Below are 26,621 nucleotides of genomic sequence, written 5' to 3'. Positions count from 1 at the left end.
TGTTTATTTGGTGGGGTTTCTTGTTTTTATTTTTTGGTGGTTTTTTTTTTTTGTTTTGTTTTGTTTTTGTTTTTGTTTTTTTTTTTAAATCCAGAGCTTGAATTGAAATTTGCCTATTATTGAGTCCATCAACTTTGAATAAAATATAAGAAAATAAGAAATAAGAACACTCAAGAATTCATATGAATCTTACATGACATAAGAATAATTTTTAGTGTTAGTAATTTTGTTGTCAAAATGATTTGAGTTCATGTGAATCAAAATGAAGGAGTTCATAGTTGAGTTTCTTTATCAAGCACCCAAGCAATTCTGTTTTCATAATTTAAATTCATTATGATCTTATGTAATGGTCCTCCTGAACTAGTCACAGGGTTTATTGTGACTATTGCAGACAAATTCCATCTCTTCAGCTAAGGCTATGAATGTAGAGGGCAGAAATACTCTTCAGTAGGACTCAGTGAAACTGAATTTTACAGATCAAAAGCATCACAGTTAAACCAATGTCTTAGTCAGCATAGTAAACCTGGGGAGTTTACTTCAAAAAATAAAATCCAGCCCTTTTTTTTTTTTTTTTTTTTTTTTTTAAATCAGCTACTCGTCATTCCTGAAAAGCTTAAAGAATAGTAGTCCACTTCATGGAGCGGTAGGTCAAGAGCCCCAGCTGAGAAGAGATGAAAACTGTTAGGGAACATAATTCTTAGCTGGACTGTGCTGGTAAATCCAGTTTGTAAAAACTCTTTATCTTTCTGTTGTAGCTTGCTGGTTAAAAATAGGATTTTGAGTAATGTTTCCTTTCATCTAGTAGCACCTGTAGTTCAGTTAATACTGGCCTTATTCTGAAAATTCATCTCCAAGAAGAAATGATAGCCCTTTTTCCTAAAGAAGCCAATCTGGTAGGCTTGCTTCCATACTGAAACACACAACGTGTGTACTCTGAATCAAAATGCTGAGGGGGAAAGAGGAGTAGGGTCGCTCCAGAACTTTCACACAGTGCTGCAGGTACCTGGCAGAAGTGTTTATTCTTTCACTGATTGGAAGCTGAGATTTATGTTCATGTATATGTTTAGACACATGCCTGCTGTTCGGTGTTTTGTTTTTTTTTCTTCCTAGCATCTTATTTCAAAATGTGTTTTTTAGAAACTGGATTATTTTCTTCATACCTAGATTTCCCTGACTGAGCAGGGTATGGTATATGTGTCTGCAAAGCAGGGAGAACAGCTTGGAACTATGGATTAAAACATGGTTGAGGACAATGTGGAAACACCAGCTCTCATTTTGAAGCTGTATGGATTAGTTATTCTGAGGGGGTGTAATGGAACAGTAAGAGCAATTGGGAGAGCTGTTTTAGCAGCAGTGAGGAAACAATGTATTCCACATCTGTTGTGCTTGCTGAGAATTAATTTCTTAGGTGGGAAGAAATGGAAGCTTTTTGTCACAAGAGTGCTCAGCACCACCTGATAAGTGTGTAAAGTGGTCCTTACACTTGCCTTAGAGTTTTATTCTAAACCAAAGAAACAGCCAGAGTACATTTACTTCTGCATTCAGGCTGAAGCAGTTGTAGTGTTTTTCAGTTCTGCCAAAAGTAAAAGAATATTCTGTTGTTCTAGTTTGGAGTTGGTGAAGTTTTTCCACTGCCAAAGTCTGGAATGCTATGGACTAAAATTGAAGGAAATAAGGAGAAACAGAATGCTGGGAAACAACACAGGATGATGTATAAATCCTGTAAATGAGCTCTATGTTGTCTTGGAATTTTTACTTTTATTTATATAGTGTGAAGATGTATCTCTGAGATAAAAAGTGCATTAAGTTGACTTTTTATCAGATTAGAGAGTGTAAAACATTTTTCTAATATTTCTTAGGTAGTGCTGGCAGCGATTGGCAGAAGAGGGGAGTGAATTGCTCTTATATAAGGCTTACAGGTACTGTCCGATTTCCTGTGATACTTGACTGCTGCAGTTATGCTGCCAGTTGTATCAGTTCTTTCATTTGACAGAGAAACAGTTGTTCTTGAAAGTTTGATGAAATTACTTCTGTGAATGCGTAAATAGCAGAGGGGCATAAAGGAATGCTTCAGCGGCTCTTCTCCCCTGAGTCTGCTATCCTGAGCCGTAACCTCCACTGCTCTTTGCCGTGACAATAGTTGGGCGATGTAGAAGAGGTCAAGGGATACTGAGATGGAAAGGGGAGAGTTGGAGGGGACAGACTGGGTAGGAGTTACTCTGGGATGGAGAATTAGGCTAACTGGGATGCAGTTAGGACATTGGCTCTTGGTTTAGAGGAGTCAAATAGCATCATTACTTATGGAACACTCTTGTACCACTGTGGTGCCTCATCTTGAATAAATGTACTACTGTGGGTGTAAAATATTTGCATGTGATAATAGAATTGAAACAGTATTTCTCTGAAAGTAGTCTCAAGGGCCAGTGTTTTTAGGTGTTCTCTCCAATATCACTAGCTGTTCTACTTTCTTGCCTGATTCAGTATTAAATTCTTTGCTTTTCACAGAAGCACCTTTGTTTAATTTTGTTTGTCTGTGAAATTGACCTCACAGCAGTTTCTAAATTCTCACTGGGTTTGTAATTTAGAAATATATTATGAATTCCAGATGATTAAAAAAAACCCCTACACATAGTTATCAAATGAAATACACCCTTCCATCAAGAAAAAGAAGAAAAATCTGCTGTTACAACTTTTTGAAATTGAAGAAGAGTTTCAGTATTTGAAATGAAATAGTACATATTTAAATGGAAACATTTGAAACACTTTGTTGTCCAAGTGTCAACAAAGAATTTTAGTTACTTGTTTTTCCACACTTCGACACTACCAAACTGAAAATATCACCTTTTTTTAAGTCAATGAGAACAGTATTTTTGAGGGGCATAGGTAGGAGAGGAATATACTGTGACTTTTTAGGCAGACAAGTATGTTACAACTTAGTGGAGGAAAGAAGGACTCTGATGAAATAAAGTATTGTTAAGAGGATTATCTGGCCCCAAGCCTTCAGGCTCATTTCTCAGTGTGAAAGGGAGACTTTCTCCATAGTTGGCTTTGTTTTCCACAGCATACACATAATTTTTAACTGGGGGTGAGAGAGGAAGCTTAGGAAAAATGCCACATACTTCCTAAAATAATTGTTGAAGTTACAGTAGCTGTGCACCGGGGGGCTGGGATATTAAATCAGTATTTTGTGATTTAGCACAAATCCTGCAGTATTTGAAACTGTTCTGTGAGTCTCTGATTTCAGTATAGGCTGCTGTTAACAAATAGATAGAAATCACTGTAAAATTAAGCCTTAGATCTTCCTGTAAGTTAGACATTTCCCTTTGTGTTTTGGTGAGATATTTTCCCTCATCCCCATTCATCCAAACCAGACATTTTTATACCGCTCCATCTTTGAGGCCTCATAAACCAGATGGGGAGAATTTGTTTTACAGTCAGCATATGCAGCAGTTTTAAAGCTCTGCTGCATCAGAGTTTGGGGTAGAAAATGTGTAGTAGCTGCTTTGTTAGTTATTACATTGCAAGACAGAGGGTCAAGTTTTGAAAAACACAGAATTGAAAGCTGGAGATAAGCACTGAACTTTTGAGTTTGACCCTTCAAAAGACTTTTTCTTTGAAGTGAATTCTGGAAGTAGAATGTTGACAATAACATAATGTGGAGAGGGCTGGAGAATCAAGATTTACATCTGACTGTGGTCGTAGACATAAAGTAAATGCTTATTTTGCTCTATTTCCTCAAATACTTGGTTTTCATGACCCCTTTCTGTTCTTTATGTATTTCTTCCTTTGTTTCTCTTCAGTCAGTACAAAGGTTCATTTTACTCCAGCCCAAATACTTAGTTCATTGGCCAGCAAAGGGGGTAGAGGGACATCACTGTTTGTTTGTACCACAGTTATTTATGCCTGTGAACAGTTCTCAGATTTTATGTGGAGCACTGAGCTCCTTATAACTTCTTTAAAGACAAGCCTCAGAACTGTTGTGTTCTCAGTAAATGCGAGCCCTTTGATCTTGGGTGCAGTAGAAAGCAGGAGACAGCAGATGGTATAACTCCCCCAAGTGATACATTTGGCAGTGTTTCAGACACAAAAAGTTTTGATGTAATTTATTTCTAGGTTGCTAATGGCTACCATAGAGTAGGAGGAATGATTCTACCAGAGCATTAGATAAGAAATCACATTTTCTACATCACATCCCTATTTGCTTTTTGTAATGACCCATCACTTTATTTCTTCTTTTCTGCCCTATCACTTATTCTGCATTCTCCTCAAACCATGGTCACTAATAGAGCACTGAGAATGTTGCATGTGTATAGAACCTCCTTCTTTGCCTCCCTCCACTTTGTCTTTGCTATCCTACATATCCAGACGCAGCAGTGAAAGTTGAATCTGGTGCTCTTCATTGCCCAAGATTTTAGAGTGTCAAGGTGAAGCCAAGTTAATTTCTAGATCTGTTCTAGAAACATCATACAATTTCCCATCTTAAGGTACCTGTTTTCTGAGGGAGATAATTGACATCCATCAGAACCATCCATAGTGAACCATGTACAAAAGGTACTGGCTCGTTTATAAGGTCAGTGTATTTAATAGGTAAACTTGGCGAGCTGTGCCGTCATCAACTTTATTTTGGAGTATTTGGCATCCAGAGAAAATCAGGGGTTTTTTTGAACTGAAACTCCATGGGTAGCCTCCAGCCATAGCTTTTCGGTCTTACTCATCTATGATGATTCCATAATGACTAATGTAAGTGAGAGATACTGCATGGGTACCAGTAGATCATGGTTTCCTCTCTCCTCACTTTCTGTCTTCTGCCTTAGGAAAGCTAGGTGGTGGTGATTTTTGTTGCTGCTGTTGTGTTTTAAACCACTAGTACATTAAAAAATCTTTAGTTTTAGATGATTAAAATCTAGAAGCTGTACCACTCTAATTAGTATTGCATACACTGACTGTTTAAGCAAAACAATTTAATATGCCATCTTGAAAGCCAGGCATTTTTTGTGCTTCCTGTCACAGGTCATGTAGTTGAATTGAGTGCCATTTCCTGTACAGAAACTCATTGTTTGGTGTAGGATGATATTAGATGCAACCTCTGTACAGAGAATTAAATTCTGTCTGCATGTATACCTATTAATATGCCATAACATGATTACTGTGCTTAGCTTATCTAAAGATAGCTAAGGTCCTTATTTGTAATATTCTTATCTGTGGAAGAAATCAGGCATTCTTGCTCAGCAGGGTTATCTCAAAGCATTTTTATTGTCAGGCTGAAAGATTGTGGAATAAAGCAGTGATGCAGGTGCAAACCCAAAGCAGAAAGTATGGTCACTACACACTGGTTTCGTTTTGAGGATCCTGCATGAACTTTTTCAGACAATATGTTCCTCTCAAAAAACTAACAATTCCCAGTTTTCTGGATTTCTTGCACAGTAGTGCTGTCTTAGAACACAGCAGCAAGAAATTTAACATGACAAAGCTATCTTCCAGAAAGCAGTATTTAAACCACTACTCTTTTGTTTTCCTACCTAACTTCTCACCTATAGTTTATATGGATTGTCAGTGCATTCCCTTGCTGCAGTGCCTGTAAGTGAAAGTCATCCTGATGTCATTGAAAATGTACTGGGCTTTTCTTCAGCAGCTGTTTTGTACCCATATTCTCAGCATTTCTAGGAAGAATCACCTTGAAACTTCTTTTTATCTCCTGGCTGATTAGTGTCTTCTGCTTTGTGCAGAGTGAAGAATCTAGGCCAGTTTTCTGGAACACCAAGATCTTCCTTTTTTCCCAGCTCACGCTCCAGTAGAGCTATTATGCTTTGTGCTAATCCTTGAGTCCTAGTAAGGATGCTGCTTTATTATTGGGCTTACTAATATTATTGGGCTTTACTAATTCTGGATCATGCAACTGCTTTCAAGCCAGGTAGTTGAAAATTATTGTGTTGATGCATATGTAAAACACAAAATTACTATTAGCATAATTTTTTTCAAATCTAACAGTTCATGATAGAGAAGGTTCCTGTCACTGTGCTGACTAGGAGCATTTCACTTATTCCTTTTGTGTCCTCTGCGCTCTATGTGTTCATTTACAACTTGGCAAATATCCTAGCCCCAGATCCTTGGATAACAGCCACTAGTAGTCAGTGGAAAATTAATGTTTTTTTCATGCAACATGATCAGAAAAATTGTTCACACTCAATAGCAGCTATAGGTTTTAACTTGTGCTTCTGTTAAACAGCAAGCAATAATGTTTAGGCTTCTGAGGGTAAAACTGTGTTGGCTGTAGGATCATATTGATCACTTGAACTTCAGGTTTGAAGTATTCATTGTCTTCTGGTGTCTGAATAACTTAACATTCAGTTAGGTAATAACTAAAAGAGCGAGAGAGTTTACAGAAGCTACTTTTAAAAATACCAAAAGTGATAAAGACTGAGATGTATACAGTAGGTTTTAATGATCTTCAGTTGTAAAATACTGAGCATAAATGCCGGAATTGCATCTTTCAATGTAATTGATAAAGGCTTTGCATTTAAATATATATTTTCTAATTTAAGAAATCCTAATTGTATTAGGTGATTTAAGATTTAGAGCAAATTTATTTTCTACACATGAGCTATACACAAGCTTCAATAGGAGGAGAGTGCTGGAAAATACTGAATTTCATTAGAGCTCCAGTAAAAACAAAGCTACTAGTGAAAAAGGTACATGCATAGACACTGTTGTGAGGGTCAGCAGGCAGGCTGTCAGTGCTGCTGTGGGAGGGTGGGATACTGAGCAATTCTGACAATGCTGTGGGTCCAGAGTTTCCTTGAAATAATTTCTGCAGGAGACGTGTTCTGTACGTCTCTCAAAATTTTTAATTGCAGAAAAATCTTTCTCTTATGCTGCTGCATACAGACTTATTTGTTAAAGCATGTTGTTCACTGCTTCATGGCACATGTGTGATTAAGAATGCTATTTCTTCCAGCACTGGGGCACGTAGCATGCTTTTATGTGATGTCACACAGCTTTTGCCATGTTGCACAGTAAACTTTATCCTCCGAACTTCAGTTGATCTGGCAACATAATGAAATATGCCATAAACAGTTGCAGCTTTCCTCTTCCACGTGAATGACTGTGGAGAGGGTTTTTTTGCTGGTTTTATTTGCCGCTGTTCTCTTAACTCTTCTTGATAACGTAGCTGTGAGCAAGTCACTTTCCCTGAACAGTGACAAAAGCATGGTTTTGTAGTTTGTTCTTTTTAGCTGTGAAAAGGAGGACAGGTGTGTCCTCTCTGCACCATCAACAGGTACTTACCCTTTCATCAGAGGCTCCTCTTGCTATGTTATTGCACTACTGAAGACCTGCTAGAGCTGGCTGGGAGTCACTGAGGGACACGTTTGGGCTGCTTAGCCATTCAGCTTGTGGTGCCTGGCTAGCTTGCTTTTGCAGAGTATCACTATAGAAATCACCTTTTACTTTACAAGGCAAGCTCTTTAATTTTTTTTTTTTTTAATTTTGAATGCATGGTGACTTGTGCAGTCACTCTTTAAGATGGTATCTTAAATTTGGGCGCAAGTCTTTATTATAAGTCACGGCTAAATCATACATAATTTACTCTAAGTGTACCTTGGATTTAGTGCTGTTCATTGTCATGTTTCCCCCCATCCCTACAAGGGGGAAACATTGCCCTTTTCCATGATGATTGCACTGCAGAGTGACAGCAAAGTGCTCCTAGTACTCAAGCTCTCTACCTCATAGGGTGGAAACATATACACAAGGGAAATGTATATAGTTCTTTGTACACTTACTCTAGCCTACCACATGTCCTGGCAGGTGGGTTTTGGTGTGCCAGCCAATCAATCCAGCTCTTGCCCAAACTTCAGCTGCAGGTTCAGACCTGCTGGCTTTGTTTCCCTTGATGAAGTCCCAGATGTCAGGTGCTGGGTGTACTTTATTTTTATTTTTCTTTCAAACATCACATTTACAAGAGATCTGGAAGCATGAGCTTATGGACAGACCAGCCTTAACGGTTTACTGAGCAACTAGGGATAGACAATTAATAAAAAACTTTTTAAATCGCCCTACTAGCTGTGAATAATGGATTTGTGTTCAATTCGGTTTGCCACCATGGTAAGCCCTTTGCTGCAGCCAGAGTGCAGTTTCCATTGCTGCTTCAGGTCTTGTTTTCTCAAGGAATTTGAAGCAGCTCACCAGTGAAATGAGACAGATGTTATTATTTTGCAATTTGGACATTGAATCTGCTAAACCCCATGTACTTCCTTGCTTTCCTGAGACACTGTAAGGCAAAACAAAGGAAAAGTTTCTAGATTCTTATTTCAGCCTGTACAAATGGCATTAGAGCCTGAGGTTTTCTTTAGAACCTTTGGTACAAATTTAAAGCAGTATCAAGTTTGTGAGAGCAGATTTAGTGTGAATAAGGGAGAAGATTGGAGTGTCTGTCATACAAGAAACCCAGGGTAATGTACTTGGTGAAAATATATCTAAGTGACTTGCATTCTGACATGCAAGGAGCACACAGCAGAAAAGGAAATTTAAGTGATTTATTACTTTGTATAATTCTATTTTTTTTCAACACTGGAAACACAAATAACTAGTTTAGAAAATACAGTAGAGAAACTGATGAAGAAGAGTAACTGTGTTTAGATGCCTACTGAATAGTCAGAAATCTTATTCATTAGAATCTTTATCAGGAATATCTGAAATGCTCTGCTTTGAAACAAATGGTTTTTCCCTGTGTTCCCCTCCATCCCAAAATAACACATTTTTTAAAAATTGGATGAAAATTGAAAGAACAAAAGATTTTGTTACATTATTTGCTTCCCTCCCCCCCAACAAGTCTACTGATTTACTCATACTGATATTTGTAAATATCATGAGGCAGACATAGTAACACTTATTATGTTTGCCTCCTGACCTGATCTTCCCAAGTCCCTTCATCCGCAACTGGATAGAAATACAGACCTACAAAACAGAAAACCCCACAGATACTCTTCAGAGCTTCTATATAAACCAGCATAATGATTTTAAAGATCATTTTAATGAAATATAGGTGGCTTGAATGGATGAAAGAGGCTTTAAAAAACTAAGACATTTTAGATTGAAATGATTGCTAACCTCTGATAGATGTTATCAGTAGATCACAGAAAGGTGTGCATTAGTGAGGTTATTGCAAGCTGTAGGCTTTTGGGAACAAAATAGTTTATAATGGGAAAGAAGAGTTCAGGAAAAGAACTGTAAATGTCTTTTCTTGTTCCTTTTAATGTTGTTTACTTGTTCTGTGTTCTTCTTTCTCTCTGGACTTTTTCTTCTCTGGTTGCTCATAATTTCTACCCTAACAACCTCTTTTTTACACTGTTTTTGTTATAAAATAAAACCAGCAATTTGAGCAATTTGGAATCTGGCAAATAATGTAAAAAATGTGCATGTGGCAAATTTGCTGTCTGAAATTGATTGATTGCTAAGAGACTTTTAGATGGTGAATTTTTCTTGTAATTGCTTTGTGACTTCATTGGTATCACTTTGCTAAGGCAGATTTTTCTCATCATAATATTTTAATACTACAGCTCGAGTATAAGCATTTCCTTTCAATGATGGAACTTGTATTTATGTGCATTGTTGGAAAATTTAGATTCTGATCCTTGTTGGTTGTAGAACAGGTGCAGTTGTTTGCTTGCTTCGTGCATAGTAGAGTTTTCATTGGAGATATTCCCATAGGGCATATGAAGGGCAGGTAAATCAGAATATGTGTTGCTGCTGTATTGTTCTCCTTTCCAGCTTTACCTTTCTTAACACTTCTATCCCCGTTACTGAATACTACATTTGAAGTATCTATTTCACACAAAATATGAGAAAACCACAAAAATCACCATGCAGCATATCAACAATTTGTCTTACACAGACAATTATTCTTATTAGTCATGTAAACTCTAGTTTCAATTATCAGTTGACACTGAGCACTTTCAAGTACCATTAAACAAATCAGGCTTGTGAATACATATTTTTGAGCTGTAACTTAATGCTCTTCTTTAGAATCCGTGTCTCTAAAATGGATATTTCAACCTACTTAATGAAACTGTTAGAATGAGTTGACAACTGTAAGTGTAATATGAAACTGTCTACCTGATAAAATTCATTAGAGTGTACACATATGAGATGGCCCATGGCATTTCTTGGCTTATTTTGAGAACCATTCTTTAAAAATCTGTGAAAAATAGCCACATGCTCTTCAGGTAAGGCTTTTCTGAGATTGTAAGGTGGCTGTCCTTCACAGCTCTTTCTTCAGGTTGAATAGAAGTAATTTATGAACTTTGAAAACAAAAGACAAACATGAATAATTAAAAAAAAAAAAGTTGTAAGAGCTTGTTTGAAAGGTCCATGACCAGTTTTATGTGGATAGACCTGCACTGATTTTTTAAATGAACAAGGTCAACAGTCTGGGCTCGCCTGTAGCTGAAATTTTGGGTCCTCTATCTGCACTGCGTTTATTTATTTCACCCTAAATATAGCTAATACCCAATCTCAGGTCAATAAAACAACTTTGAATCAAACCGTTCTCATTTTCTTTCTTGCTCACAGGTTAACATTGAGTGGCTCTATACTGCAGTTGCAAAAGCTATATGCTTTAGCTTGTGTTAAGTTCTCTGCTTCTTGGATTAGACTGCTACTAGTGCTTAGCCTTGCTACAATAAAACTAGGCTTTATGCTTCTTTATGTAGATGTGTCTTTGACAAAAGAAAAGGATTTGAGACAGTTGTAACATGGCTAGAGCAATAGATAAATCCGTACCTGGTGGCCTGCAGTGGTACTTTCATTCTCAGATTCACTTTTCATCTTCAAAATAAGTACATGAAGTCTTGGCTTTACAGCAGTTTCATACTTTCAGATGTCCATTTGTCTCTGTTAAATAATGAACTTCAAAGTCCACGTTTTTGTGATTCAACACTCACAGCATTAGATTTAGAAAGATGAGTTGCATGTGTGGAATCTGAAGTTGGAACTGATACTGTTGTAATGACCTACAGGCACAGGGGTGCGTGAAATGAGAAATGTGCATCTTATGCACACAATTTTTATAGTTCAGCTGTTAGGTACAGTAAATATTTGAGCCTGAAGACTTTACACAGCTGTTCTTAAATGCATTGATAAAGGCGTGTTTTTCTTACAGACCACCAAAATTTTTCACTCATAGATTCCTTTAAAATTAAACCCTGGTATCCTTTGATTTAGATTTCCTTTAGATTGTTTGTGGATGATTGAAACTAAGAAGCTATCTATAAGCCTCGAGCCATTTAATTTTATTTATTTTCTTATTTTCAAAACTGTTCTGCTTTATCCCTTCTGTGTCTGTATAGAGTATCAACTTGAGTATTTGAGAGCACAATTGCTCAGAATTGTTCTGAAGTATTTGATTGTCATCAGAAGTTCTCCAAAGCTTCATTCTGTCAGCCAAGGTTTGAAACTTAAGGATTGAGTACAATTTTACCATCTCTTGGAATTGTGTAGCTTTGAGTTTATTAATGGCTAATTTTTCAATCAGATAAAAATGCTGTATTGGATAATAAAACACAAGGAGGCCAAATTTAACCTCAAGCAGGTATCTTTCATTTGAGCTGCTGCTCATATCTGCCATCCTGGAATGCTTTAAATTTGATCATAGTCCCGTAGAGATTGTCTAATTAAACCAATGTCTTTATATAGTAATTTATAAATTAATATTCATCACCCTGGACCTTTTATGATTGAATGGAGATAAATATAAACAAAGTAAGCCTAGTAATACTCCTGCTAATTAAGTTTAATCATAGAATTGTCAAAGTTGGAAGAGACATTCAAGATCGTCCAGTCCAACCGTCCACCTATCACTGTCTCTGTAGCCCCTAAACCACTAAACCATATCACCCAGTGCCAGATCCAGACACCTCTTGAACTCCTCCAGGGATGGTGACTCCACCACCTTCCTGAAGGCTTGTAAGTTCCTGTTTTCTTTTCTTCAGCTTTCCCAAACATTGACCAACTTTTTGTCAACAATGCCACAATCCTCAATAATAAAGCTAAGGACAAGTTTGTGATAAAAAGTCATATAAAATTATCTTTTATTTGAAATTAAATAATTTATGTTCTTTCTCAAATTGGTACAGAATGTGGAAATCCTTCTTTCTGAGGGGACATGCATTTTAATATACCAAGGAAAATCAACCTGAATTTAATTAAATTACAAGCCTGTGGAAAAATCTTACTTTTGATATGCTCATCAGAGATTTCTTAAAACATTGCTAACTTCTATGAAGAACTTCTCTGCTAGACAGTTTTGTGGTTTGGGCTCAAGAAGACTTCTGCAATTGGAACTGTGTACAATTGTTCTCTAGGCTGACCATGGGCCGCTTGGCTGTTTGCTCTCTATGATGTGAGAGCAGAGAAATTCCATGCATGGGTTGTCCATGGCTCCTATGAGTGTGAGTAATGGACAGGTGGAAGCCAATCAGTTTGAATGCAAAACTTTGAAAAGTGCACATGGAACTTGGCATTAGAAGCTTTGGAGATTAAGAAGGAATCCAGGACTAGAAATTACAGTAATGAATGGATTAGGAGATCAGCTGACTGAGAAAGGAGTGACCAGCCAGAAAAGCGTAACATCATGTAGGACTGAAATGAGAGGAACTGGAATTCATTTGGACTAAGAGAATGGATAGGAAGATCTCATGAAGGTACTATAAAGGCAGAGAATAGGGACAGGCCAAGTATAGGACTGGGGAGAAACAGGTGTAATGGGATCAAAACTATAGGCAGAATGATAAGTGCAGATGAGGATTGGAGAGGAAGGAATTTAGATATGGAGTCAGAAGAGGTAGAAATGGGAAGAAGTTGGCAAAACCCAGTTGTGATTGTCTGTGTTGCGTGTGAATACAGGCACAACAGGAGTCTGAGAGGCATTGAACATCCTTGCTGGACAAAGGTTTGTTCTAGAAACAGTGTTCCAGGAATGGAGATGGAGACCAGCAGTCAAGACTGCAGTGAATGAGATTTGAGATGCAGTTTTAGGCTGGAAGGAGCTGGACAAAGAAATTGCATATTCAAGGAATGGGAAGAGTAGTTTGTGACTCTGTGGAGGATTTTGCATTTTTGATAATCGCTCTTCAGATGGGAAACATCCTGATAAAATGCTTTGTTCCTATTTACTACTGTTTCGCTCAGGAATTCGTGATTTGAAGACCTGCAGTGTATTCCGGTCTGTACCACAGCATAACAGTTGATGGTAGACAAAGTCACACAGTCAAGCTTGCCCCAGATGTTCACTGATTTAGTTTGTGGATTTCACACTTCTGAGTTCATTGCTTCCTGTTGCTTCATTTGCAGACAAGCTGAGGACCCTCTGAGACTTTAACTTAATTCAGAAAATTGATTTCGAAGTTTTAAGTTCTTGGTAATTTTAAGTACTAAGAAAAATGGGATACCCAGAATTAGACGATGCATTTCATTTTGATCTGTCAGCTCAAAGGTTTTTGAAGAATAAATTGTGGTTTGTAATGGTGAAGCATGCCATTAGAAAATCTATGAGAATATTAGTAAATCTGCACACAAAATAATGCATACAGTTAGTAATGCCTGGGGCAATGAACAAAACAATAAGGAATAAACAAAGCAGTCACTAGGTGACTCATTGTGCTCGTTGCTTATTTAGCTCTAAATGTGACAAGACATAATAGAAAATGGTTAGATATAAACATACCAAAAAATTGCAGTTTTCTTCCAGAAATCTGTTTTCTAGGAAATACACAATGTGAAATGGAAGGTTAACCAGGCCAGTCCTTTCCTAAGCTTGTCATAACTGTCCTTGGTTTTTCAACCTTGTGGGAAGCATGTAGATGTGTTCAAACGCAGTTCAGTGTCTTAAATGAAAGCTATTTCAGGAGTTTGTTTGTCCTTAACACTAGTAAATAGATTGAGCTTTTAATCATACTGCTGAAGAATAAGGCATGCCAAATTTTAAAAGGCAGCACAAAATTTCACCCTGCTCATCCGTTTTCCAGGGTGATAGGCTTATCTGGCTCCTTTTAGTGTAGTTGTCGGTCTTCCTTGCAGAAAAATACCCTGGCTGCATGAGGCATTTGATTTTAACAAAGTGGAGTCTATAAAAAAATACTGTGATTCTGAACTTCGAAATCTAGATATCAGGTTATCATATAATATTTGCTTTCATCTGAACCTTTGAAAAATTCTAGTGTTTTCTGCACTGTTGGACACAGCATGTGAGAAGCCTTGCTCTGTGATGCAGCTCTGACGTGTGCACCTGAAACTGGAAGGTTGTAATGGACGTACAAAGTCGGAGATCTCAGTTTTAAATATGGTGTATGTACAAGCCGTGGATGTCAATGTACACACATGCTCTCAACACCTTAAAAGCCTTTTAAACCTTTTTTTTTTTTTTTCTGTACTGAAAGTATTGATTTCCACCTTACTTTTCTTTCTGTAGCTAATAGGGGTGCAGATTAAATATTGGTCTTCTGCAAACTTTTTTATTCTTGCTTTGCTATACATTTCCTACCACACAGTATTTAGATGCATATCATAGCCTCAGTGATCAGATGAAAGTTCAAAGTCATATCAATATCATAAAGGGAAAGCATATCCACGAAATTTCAAGTTGTTTTATCTGTACCGCCTTCCTACGGTAATTGCAGAAATTTTATATTAAGATCTATTTTAGTTGGAAGGGAAAATATTCTCTTCAGCCTGTTTAGCCTGCCCACATTTTTATTATTTATGATGTCTGTAGTGTCTAATCAAAAATTATTTGGCTTTTTTGCCCGGTGCTTATTTGATAGAGAATCACTGTTAATCTAGATGCTGAATCCATATGTTGTTAGCATTGCTTTCACAAAATATCCATATTCTACACTGACAAGTAATGGAAACTGTAGTAATCAGTGGGATTCTAATGAGCAAAATAAGTTCTTCTAATTATCTCATAAACCTACTTTTATGACTGGAAGTACAAAAAATTATTACTTGAAAGTAGTGTTATCTTAAACCACTGGAGAAATTGAAGAGACTTTACTTCCATACATCAGGTTGCCCATATATCCCAAGAGTAAGGTTCTCCATAGGTAGGAAGGAATGCAAATTATTCTCAGTGTAGCAAGACAGAGCATCACACTTCTGCCTGTCCTTGACTGTTTGAAGTAAAAAGCTTGAATCTTGCCTCATTTACACAGGGGTAATTGGAAGTATATCTTTAAAATCAGCATAATGAAAATGAAATTCTCCATGAGGATTTCCACTTAAAATTTTCCATTTAAAAGTGTCAAAAATATGGCTGAATTGTTATTTGTTGTATAGTGTACAGCATTTCCAATGGAGCAAAGATATCAAAAATAACACAAAGATATCCCCATTCCCATGACTCTGCTTTAATTAAGTCACACACTCAACATACATACTTGTGGGGGAGGATTGCTATGAACATCTAACCTGCACTTTCAATCTCACATATGCTTTTTATTAGCAAAATTGGATTAAAACTGCATTCTGTAGCTTAACAATAATATAATGAACTACAAAACCTTATCTGGTTTTTTTTTTATTTACTATAGTTTTACAGTAAAAACTTTGAGCAAACTTTCTCAGGGTTCTCTGTTTCTGAGAAGACACGAGGAACAAGTTTTGACTACTGAGGGTGTGCATTATGCCAGAAGTGTTGGCGAGAGGAAGATGACTGTTTTATATAGGAGACTGAATGTATGAAAACATTTTCCTTAGTGAAAAAAGGAACCTACTGTCAGTAATATTGATCAAGCTGATAGTCACTAGGCAACAAGTGCCAGACAAAATTTATATGGAAAATGCTGGAGATCAGAAAAGTGATGTTGTTATGGAAGTTATTTATTATCAGCTAAAGGGAATTTTAAAGGAGTCAAGCAACTGACAGTCTAATATAAGGCATGTTTCAGGTTTTGGAGTAAAGTCTTGCAATAATATGGCTTCTAAGTCTGTCACTAAGTAATTGTGCATATTTGATGAGCATCAGGCTTCAAGCTTATAAAGGGATACTGATTTGTTGCTTCACATTCGTCATTGATGGAGAATAAATTTGGACACGATTCAGCTGTTTACAAGAACTACCTGCTGGAGGGATTTTATAGTTACTATCTTTTACAAATTTTAGGCCTTTTGAGTGTATTGATTGATTAATATTCTGTGTATTGCCAAGTTGGTTGTTTTACTAAACCATGCAACCTGAAAGCTGTCTTTTCCTTTGACATTAAAATCTATTTCCTAAAATAATAATCAGGGGTATATCTCTGCAACCTCAATTAAAATGCCTAGTGAGAAGGGCAAGAAGTAGCTGGCAAAGGACTATGCATCTTGCACAGACTCAGATCACTGAGGCCTCTCAATGCTGCTGTAATATTATATATGAATGTATATTATATATGAAACAGTGAAGTATTTGTGACCTTTGGGCATTATTGAAAGGATACAGTATCAGGATACAGACCTTAATTTCCACAGCCGCATCCTGAAGTCATTTGTACCACAGAGAATGTTTTGGGCAAGAGTGAGCAAGTGATGGTTTTCATAGGACCAAGGGACTCGTAGTTGTAAGACTTCTTTGGTCATTGTATCATAAAAGGAATGCTGCTGTACCCTGTGTACTGTTACCAAATGTTTACAGTTCCACTGACTGGGCATCTGTAGTATTTTCACTGTGTTTAGTATCTTGTAAGACACTGAACTTTATGTAATATTTGATTTTGAAAGATACATTATATCAAGGAATTGATGATCCTAATTCAGGGACACTTTGTTCCTCTCTATGTAAAGATTTAATTATTTTTAATTATTTTTAAATTATTTATTTTTATTATTTTTACCTTCTTGTTAATAATTTATGATATCTTGTGGTTCTTTTACTGCCCTTGGTAAGAAGATCATGCTGCTGCTAGTGGTTGCAAATTTTTTTTTTTAATGTGTGTTGGACCTTGTCCAGTAATCTTGATCATCCCCCAGGTATGTGGGGATACACTTTTACTGGTATATTGGGTTCTATGACCAAAAGGTCCTTTTCTTTGTCCTTCCTTATTTTTCCATGCTATTAACAGTATAGTAATGTTTAAAATTATCTTTAGATAATAAACAGCATGATTGTTATCTCTAGTAGACATTTGCACAGTGTTTGTATACTTGTTGGAACTTTCAAGTGTTTTGGCACTGTTGCAGGAAGATAGAGTTTTTTCCCCACTATTATATAGAAGTGGTTATAATCTTGAGATCTTGGTTATCCATGTGTTGATTGTCCAAGTTGTAGGTTAAGTATTTGTTGTTATTTCTAGCCATTCCCAGGCTGCAGCAAAACCTGCAGCCACTCTAGAAAGCATCTGCATTTGATGTGTTGTGAATTGTGGTATAATTTCATGAAGCACCACTTTGCCGGGTAATGCTTAGCTGCTTCTGCTTTCCAAACTTTCCAAGTATTTGAAGTTTAAGTATTTCTGTGAATTATACCTTAATCTTATTATATTTTGGGATAACTTTTCATTTTATACAAACTGGTATTCTTCTCCATTACGTATTATGTTCTTAATAGGTGAGCACTAACTATATTTCAGTGCACTGATTTACATTTTTAAATAGTTCATCTTGTATAATGTTGTTTCAAGTGAAAAGTGCCTCATGATCATGAAATATATCAATTATGAGTAGTATTCCAACACAATGTGAAATCCTAAGTTTTCAATTCAAGAAGTTTCTCAAAACTCAGGGTTAAATGCATAAATGTACTGATTAAGTATGTTTTTTATTATAAAAGTTAATACAAAATTGTTCAGCTTGGGGGGGCGGATCAGCAGGCCTGGTTAGAGGATATTTGGTTGGTTGTTATTCTTTCATCAATATGAGATGAAAATAACTTCTATGACATCAGTAAGTTTATTCTCCCATAGTCTGTGAGTGGTAGTAGCGTATGTGTACGAACTCTCCATAATAAAGTTTTAAGAATAATTCCATTTTACTAGTTACATGGAAAAAGCCTGTGGTTGTGTTAACTGGGATTTTCCTCCTTGTTTAGCAATTATGTACTTAAAATTCAAAGCAAAATAATACCATGTCTGTGCTTTTGAAGTCAGTTGCTGAAAAAATGCTAGAACTGATGCCTCTGTCTCCAAAATAGCCAGTTTTCTGGTATTTCACCTGTTAAAGGCTGTTTATCTAACTTGCAGAAGGAATACTTAATTTGGAAATTAATTACTGTCAAGTGCAGTAAGTAGTAGGGATGGTGTTAGCAAAAGAACCTCATATTGAATTCTTCTGTGTTACAGGAGTACAAACGCAAGTTAGCCAGAGTGTCCCAAGTACGGAAAGAACTCAGGTCAAGGATCCAGAACCTGCCTGATCTCTCACGACTTCCCAACGTCACAGGCAGCCATGTACACCTACCATTTGCAGGAGACATCTACAGCGATGATTGATTACAAGAACATCCTTCCATAACCTCTGCTTTTCTGTGAAATGAGGGGTAGGCCAGACTGATCGGTACTCTTGTAGTATTATTTTTGTATATTGTTGGAGAGTGTCAGTAAAAATACTTTAATAATTTATAAAAAATGGTTTAAAAAGTTGATTTGTTTACTATTTTATTGGCGAGTGAACATAAGGGTACATTTATAAAAGTGGCATGTGTGTCTGTTACACTGAGGAATTAATGATTATCTTATCTTTTGTAAAGATTTTGGTTGGGCGCCCTGTAAAAAAACTTGCTAAGATTTTTCTTATGTACCCTATATTTAATGTAGGTCAACATATAATGAAAACATAATTCTAACTTGAGACATTTCCGTTGCTAGTGAGGAAGCGAAATGTGGAAATCACAGGCTTGTGTTTGCAAAAAGGTCAATGCAATTTAATGCAAAGTTAAAAGTGATCTTACTGTCCATTACATTTAAATTATCCACTCCCAAAATAAGTAAGTTATTTTGAGGTAAATGTTAATAACCAATTTTCTGTTGGAGAACATAAGTCATGTTACACTGACCAGATCTTTAAATGACTCAAAATACTGCAATATTTTTGTTTCATTTAAAAGTCATTGTGTAGAAACTATACAATTGACCAGTTTAATTATGGTTTGAAATTGTAACTTTTTACAGCTGCTTAGTTTCTAAATTGAGGGACCATTCATTTGTACTCTAATCTCTTTCTAGAACATCTGTCTCCATCTAAAAAGGTTAATCCCAGAAATGTGAAGCTATTTTACAGCTTTAATTAAATTGAAAGGTCATTCTCTAAACTGTCTCAATTGCTAAATGCTCATTATTAATGTTTGGCAACGCTACGTACCATCCATACATGAAGCAAGATGATGATACAGCTGTGCTGTACATCCTCTTCCACTGAGAAACCCTGGAGGCCACCATGGGCTACCAGCTCCCCACCTTGACCCATCCCAGCAAAGATTTCTAAATCTCGATCGTCTTTTTCTCACACAATAGGAGGAGACAGTTCAGACCTGTGTATGAGTCAAACAGTGGAAAATTATTGCCAAGTTAACAATCTCCACTGCATGGCACAAATGTGGTGTTTGTCTACAAACAGCTGAATTTGTGAAGAATCCTTGTTAGTGTACTATGCATCAGCTACATATCTCAATGGCATCAAAGTACATTGTGTGCCGGTGTCGTCTAGAGCCTTATATCTTTGTGGGTCTGATGTGCCAGGCCATTGGATCCACACAGTCCAATAGACCCGATTGTCCCTCTCCTCTGCCTTGCTAGAGGCAGGGCCCCTCTAGTTCTGGTTGTGGTACTCGTTGCTCTCTTACCATAAATATGACCTGGAGGTCCCTTCAAGAGGATCGCATATAACATCATGACTTCCTTACCGTTTGGAGTCTTGCCCATGAGAGTCTGGAGCAACATTTATCCTTGAAGAGTTTCTTCTGGTAGTCGTTCCTCTTTTCAATTCACGTACCCAGGCTGCTAAGGAAGAGGTGGGTTTTCCATCCCACCTCCTCATATCTTCTCCATGCTCATGAAGGTAAAACCATAGATTATCTTGGGGAGTGTACCCTCTCTCCTTAGCTGGGGGATGCTGGCTCCTGATAGCAGAGGCTCTCGTTTGTCCTGATGAGATATGGAAGATTCCTTCCTTAAATTCCTCTCTTAGCTTTTGGTGGCCCTCTTCAGTCTTCTCTTCCAGGCTTCGGACATGTTCAGCCAGTTTTGTTTCCACAGAGGAGATGTGGGCTTGTAGTAGGGTGGTGACAGTGTCTTCATAAATCCTGAGTTTACTAACCAATGCGCCCACCTTGTCTTCTCCCTCCCTCCATTGCAACATTGCTAAGTAATGGGAATATATTTCTGGCCCGAGCTGTGCAAACTTTAACCACATCTGGGAGGTGCACTGTACGCCATCTGGACTTTTAGGGAATCTTTCGTCCTCTGAAAAGATTATCTCCAGTACAGCTAATTCTCTTGAGCATCGGATACCTTGTTCCATCGTCCTTGCTGCACATGGAGGTCTTCCTTACAAAGATCTCTCTCCCTTACACTCGACAACAGTCGCTGCCAGAGGCTGTTTCCTGCCTCTTTACAATCCCCTGATCAGTGACCATATCTCAAGACAGAGATCCCGGTTGCCTTGCTTCACTCCCATCTAGAATTGTATCATTAGCTGTGGCATCCCAGATTCAGAGCAGCCATATCAAAATGGACTCGTTTGCCTGTCACATGAACTCTCTCTGCAGCTCATGCAGATCACCCAGGTTAGGGACCGAGTGGATGATTTCTGGCTCTGTTTCTTCTGCTGAGCATTAAGGTCCTGCCTCTTCCCCATCATCCACTAAGCAAACTGATTTAGTCTTGGATGCTCTTTTATGGACAGGGGCGACTGCTGTTGGTTCAGTTTGTCCTTCTGGCTCCACAACGGTTTGCGTGGACATCATGCTGGTTAATTTGCTTTGTTTTACCTCTGGCTCAGCTGTGGTTTGTGTGGACGCAGTACCTGTTGATTTGTTTCCTTTCTCCTCCTCCTTAAGGTGCTGTACCATACCAAGCAGCGACTGGTAGGCAGTGGCCAGGGCCCAGCATGTTGCCGTAAGCTGCCCATCTCTGAAGCTGTCGGAGCACCTTCCTCTCACGTATCTTATTGCTCTAACAGGGTCCTGCAGTTGTTCAGGGGTGAATTTCCAGATCATTGGAGGAGAGAAGCTCTCCAAATACTGGCCCATGTCCTGCCACTTTCGATACCACTTAGCATTATCCACTCCCAGAGCAGGCCTCCAGGCAACTTCCCTAGAAGCTGCCCTGGGCAGCTGCTGCAAATGACCCGTTATTAACAGTCCATCAGAAATCTCATACAGGGTGTAGAATACACAGTTTTGGTTATACCCACATAGTGATAAACTGGTCCTGGCCCCTATAACTAGGACAATGGTTGAATTCCATCCATGGAAAACTTAATTTGTAGCCAGAGGTACAAAATAAGTACAGTGACATGGCTTGTTGGACTGCATTGAAGGAGCTGTCTTGGATACTTAAAATCATAGGGAATTTTTAAACAATCTTTTACTGCCTTAATTGAAAATAATTATAATAATGAAGTTGGATGCTGAATTTTCTTGATCTCTCGAGGGTTTTAAAAAAGACATGACACTTCACTAGATTTGTTTTTCCTCTTCATAACTCTTAGTGGTAATGTTGTTTATATGCAGATAATGTAGAACTGATAAAAGAATGAGGAAAAAAAGGTCAACTACTTCTTGATGTATATAAGTTTTAATTTTGAGAGAGTGTTATTTTCTGGATATATTTTTCTTCATTTTACTGTAAAATTGTTTGCTTCAAGGAGTTTTTCACAGCTGGGGTTTTGGAAATGATCCCTCAATATTTCTTTGGAAAAGAGGACTTGTGGAAGGCAAAGGTCACTCTTACAGCAAGGATTGTATATTAGTGGCTGAATGGTATGGGTTTCTTTTATTTATATGGAAAAGGCATCAGGTATCAAGTAGTTAGAAGATTTATCTTGTGACTGTAATAGTATAGCAGAAGATAACATGGTACGATACAAATGCAGTCCTGTAGTGTCAAAAAATACCTCCAAATTCTCAGGTTCCAGAGCTTAATGTACGTACTTCTGACATCTCAGGAAGAAAAGAGGCTGGGTGGGGAATGGTGGGGTGCCTAGGAGCTGGAAGGGAGAACATGCCTGGGTGGAAATGTAAAGCAAACTGAATGTGAACTTTTGTCCAAACAGAAGCAACTGTGAAACTGGGCAGCACAATGGTTTAGCTGTAGGTGGGATTTACAATAGAACTGCTTTGGTGCGTTACCACCCTGGGAAGGAAAATGTGTGGGTATACCCTGCCTGCCTCTTCTAACGTGGTCTGACTCTATGCAGACCAGAATGCCCACCCTACAAAAGGCACAATTATAAAATATCTGAACATTTTTCATCTAATAATAAAAGCATAATAATTAGATTATTTGCTTCACTATATTGCACTTTTATTGAGCATTCTCTGAAAAAAAGCAAAGAGATTCCTGCAGCACTTTGTCATATGAGAATGCTTATCTTGGAGGTCACTGGGACTGCTTGTATATTCTAGTGTTTGCAGGCTCAAGCTGTGTTTTTTGCAGAATGTTTTGAAAGATATCAGGAATATTACCCCAATTCTGTGGTTTGAAAAATAAATGTGAAGTCATTAGTTACAAAAATTACTATTCTTAGAAATTATGTTTCATTACTCCTTTTGGAAATTAAACTACAGCCTGCAGTAACATTAGCTTGTCTGATTCACTCTGTTAATGTTTGTATTAATATATTAAAACACCTCTGTTAATCCCTAGCAACACAACCCAGTCTACATGCTTATTATGTATTTTATCTGAGTAGTCTTCTGAGTGTCAAACTGAGAGCTTTCATTATGACAAAATTACATTCCTGTTTACCTGAAGTTTAAAAAGACGGTGTGTTAAGACTTCCACGGACTAATGCTGCTCTCACAAGTCAGTGGCAACTCAGTCTGGTACTTCGATGAAGACCCAAAATAGATACATAGGATGCAGTAGCCAGCTGTGCAGACAACTGTGGAAGACATGGAAATCATACACAGGCTTGATTGGCCCTCTACAGAAGTGCTGGATGTCAACCTCTTGAAACGTAAGCAAATAGATCTGTGGGTGTGGATTTTTTTCAGTGGGAAGATCAATGAAAACCAGCACATCTAAAATTTGATGGTTACTTCTATAAATATTTAGGGCCGGTTCTCTTCATTACTCATGCACATCATCACAGTGACTATTCCTGCAAGTAAAGAAGGCAGACTCAAATGTAGTGTCTGAAGTGGAATTCTTTTTTAATGAATGACCAATTTTGTCTTGGCTCCTATTACAGTGTGTCATTTATCTTGATTAAGTAGTAAATCTCTTCCATTGTGTTATTTACGAATCTAATTCAGAATTCATATTTACAATATTTAAATTATCCTACTAAGCATGATGTTTTTGTGGGAATTTGCAGAAGTTCAATAGCATTTGTTATTTGTTTGCAACAAAAATAGATTCATTTGTTAAAAGCTAACAAGAAAAGGTTGAAATGTAAAGATGTTTCATTATTGTGCTTTTCTGACAGAACCTGTAATCCTTGTGTAATTTATGTCCTCAGAATAACACACCTGTATGTACGCTCTTTCATATTTAATAAAACATTGTTGTAAAAACATCTTTGAAATTATTATTTATTGCTTGCCTACTCAATCTCATGGTGGGAAATGGCTTTTATGTAAATGCTTCCTATACTTACGAGTCAGACAAGATCTCACAATGATGATGCTGAGGAAACAGTTGATAATAATTTCAAGGTTTATTACTTTCTGTATTTTGTGTGACAGTTTTCATTGAGGAAGCAGTGCATTAAAGGGTCTGAGGTCCTATCTCTAGAACTGTAAATTTTAAAAAATAAACGACTGTTCATTACCATCTAGTTTAGCCGAAGTTTGCTGTTCTTCAGAGGTGGGGATGGGTGTGAGGGAACAAGTTGGAGTATGTCACCTTGAGGCTCCCAATACTCAAAAAATGGGAAAGGGCTCAAACTGATGTTTTAAAGTAAAACATGCTTTAGTTGAGCTGGTTACATTAAGACACAGTAACATTTTTATATGGTATGATGCTATTACTGCCAACACACACTGTTGCCTAGACAGGATTTGTATGAGCTGGAAAATAATTCTCACTCTATACTTAAATGCCTGTATGCAGGGCTGTATGCTTAACAGAGATCTTCTTGGTCTTGCTTTACAAAGTCTGGGTGAAGTTCTGCCCTCACTGAAATCAGGGAGGGTGTTTCCTTTCTAGAGTTTTTCTTCCAGCTTTTCAAACACAAACCAGTGACGTGGCCTGGCAGTGGTTTGGCGGGGAGGCTCAGGAATAGTCTCTTGCAGCCAACACTTAACCTTCGGTGTTTAATTGAGTACAGGAATGTAATCTATTCTGAAGGGAAGAGTGCATGAGATGCATACATGTGTGTAATTTCTGCATATATATATGCAGCTGATGTGTATAGGTATTTATCTACCCATATACATTTTGTACAGAGATATGTAGATATATCTGTCTGTATTTTTGTGTTTTTCAATATACTGTTTCTGTGAAAGTCCAATAACAGAAAAAGACTGTTTTAAAGGCCTAGGAAAAACATAAAAGCACTGGAGGTCATTTCTACCCAGCATTTTTAAGCACACTTGTAAAACAAGGAAAGGCACATACTGAATGACCTTTTTTAATTTTTTTTTCACTGAATATAGTCTTATAGCTTACAATAACAATCACTTTTAACAACACAGCTGGACATACCTGACAACTCTGGTAATTTCAAAGAAAAAACGTTGTTTGGAACAAGACAGGACTATATTAACAAATACCGTGATGCAATAGTGATACATTTGGAGTGCAGAATAACTGTAGCTTGGTGCCTGCCACCGACAATACACTTTTTGGAGACACCTAGTTTAGACATCTATCCTGTGGTCCGTGAATAGATTGCCCAGTAGCTTTTTCAGCATGCTGGTTGTACCCCCCTCATTGTCTTTTATCCCTTATCTGTAGTTTTATCCAAAAGGAATGCACTCTTGAGACCACAAGGTGGTACGTAAGAAGCACAGTAAACAGGGACAATTGGGAGATGTGCTTTGATCTAATATTAATGTTGGGGCACCTTAAAACAGAGCAGATGGTTTCACATAAGCCTCATGGGAAGCACAGCAATAGCATAGCTAATGTGTGTACTTGTAATAGGAAGTTTTATTGCAAAACTTTTTTTTGTCAAACACTTTTGTATAATGCACATTTTCCGTCAATAAGATTGAAGTATTTTTCCAGAGGACTGGATCGTAAATGCAGCAACAGGTGAAGTAATGCCAAGTTCTACACTGGAAAAGGCATCACTCCAAGGTTTGTATTTTGATCAAAGAATGACAGTTAATTTGATCCTACATGTACATAAGAGACAAACGGCAGTGAACCTTTCAGTTACTGTGCAAGTGTGCAGGAGATATAAAAAGGTTACATGCCAATCTTTGAGACTGTATGTACAATTTACAACAAATTATTCTCCCCTGCCCTGGATTGCTTTCCAGTCTGCCCACTTATTTGCTGGTCCAGTTTTGTTAAGCACTGTTCACTGAGTCTGAAAACACTTAAAAGGAACTATTTACTAGACTAGCAAAAAGAAAAAAAAAAAAAGGAAAATACGGACATTTAAATTCAAGTATGTAAATGTTTTTAACTGATTCGTTCTCTTTTTCAGAGGGGAAATCTGAAGAATTTACCACTGCAGACTGTATGCAGGACAGGCTATAACCTCAGTCCTGAACAGTGACTTTATATACTGTCCTCTCTCATCTCTGTACCAAACTTAAATTGAAAATCTAACACTGGAGACTGCTTTAATCTTTACAATCACCTTTTCCCATCAAAACGACTTCTCTGCTGTCCAGGGCAATACTAGTTTTCCAGACTGAAGTCCAGAAAGGAAGCAACTCTGAAGCCTGACAAGATTGAAAGATACTTAAGAAAGAGGTTCTCAGAACTCGGTCATTTTCACGAGACAAAAGTGACCAATTTTGGTAGCACCAGAGCAACTGGAAAAGAAGTATCCTCTCTTCTTTATGACTGTGCCACTCTTCTATCAGTAACTAATCAGGGTGCTGGTACCAGTCTAGTGTGGAGTTGTCAGTTGGTACTGAGAGCATCCCACATCTGAGTGCAGTTAGTGCACCCAAGGCTCTGTGTTATCATGGGACCCGTACCATCTGCACTCCAAATCATGGAGAACATTCTTATGAAAATGAAGAAACTTAAATCTGGTGATAGTTTTCTCTCTCTGTATATGAGCGCTGTCTTAAAAAGTAATTTACCTTTGTAAAGGCTGCGCTTAAATTGCCACAGCTATCAAAATACAGCGACACTACAGGACACTACATTAGACCCTTGAAAATACTGTACCTGAAGAAGGTGCCAGTGAGTGTGTCTTTGTTTTACTCAAACGTGCAAAGCAGGGGTGAGATTTTTTACATTCTGTTGTGATGAATTATCTTAATAGAGGGACAGTGAAGGGGAGCAAACTGTGACCTCCCCATTCCC

General features: G+C 37.5%; 1 protein-coding gene and 1 long non-coding RNA gene across 3 annotated transcripts in view; one reads left to right on the top strand and one right to left on the bottom strand.

The window, feature by feature from the left end:
• Positions 1–23,703, top strand: part of RPRD1A (regulation of nuclear pre-mRNA domain containing 1A) — a 44,042-nt gene extending 20,339 nt beyond the window's left edge. Inside the window, exons 7-8 of one of the 2 annotated variants that reach the window (XM_064660099.1) lie at positions 1,860–1,919; positions 18,306–18,372. In XM_064660099.1, the coding sequence (XP_064516169.1) occupies positions 1,860–1,895 (36 nt within the window). In that variant the 3' untranslated portion in view covers positions 1,896–1,919; positions 18,306–18,372. Of the gene's footprint in view, positions 1–1,859; positions 1,920–18,305 lie in introns of both variants that reach the window. The other variant, XM_064660095.1, reaches the window with a different exon arrangement.
• LOC135416867 (uncharacterized) lies at positions 9,560–12,359 on the bottom strand. Its single transcript, XR_010431792.1, has 3 exons — positions 12,228–12,359; positions 10,777–10,887; positions 9,560–9,819 (listed from the first exon to the last, which is right to left on the bottom strand). It is a non-coding gene; the product is annotated as an uncharacterized LOC135416867 (long non-coding RNA).
• Positions 23,704–26,621: the final 2,918 nt, after the last annotated feature.

Source organism: Pseudopipra pipra, chromosome 1 (assembly GCF_036250125.1).
Source record: "Pseudopipra pipra isolate bDixPip1 chromosome 1, bDixPip1.hap1, whole genome shotgun sequence".
Taxonomy (NCBI): Eukaryota; Metazoa; Chordata; class Aves; order Passeriformes; family Pipridae; genus Pseudopipra; species Pseudopipra pipra.
The sequence above is the reverse complement of the archived record's forward strand: the minus strand, read 5'-3'. Positions and strand labels throughout refer to the sequence as shown.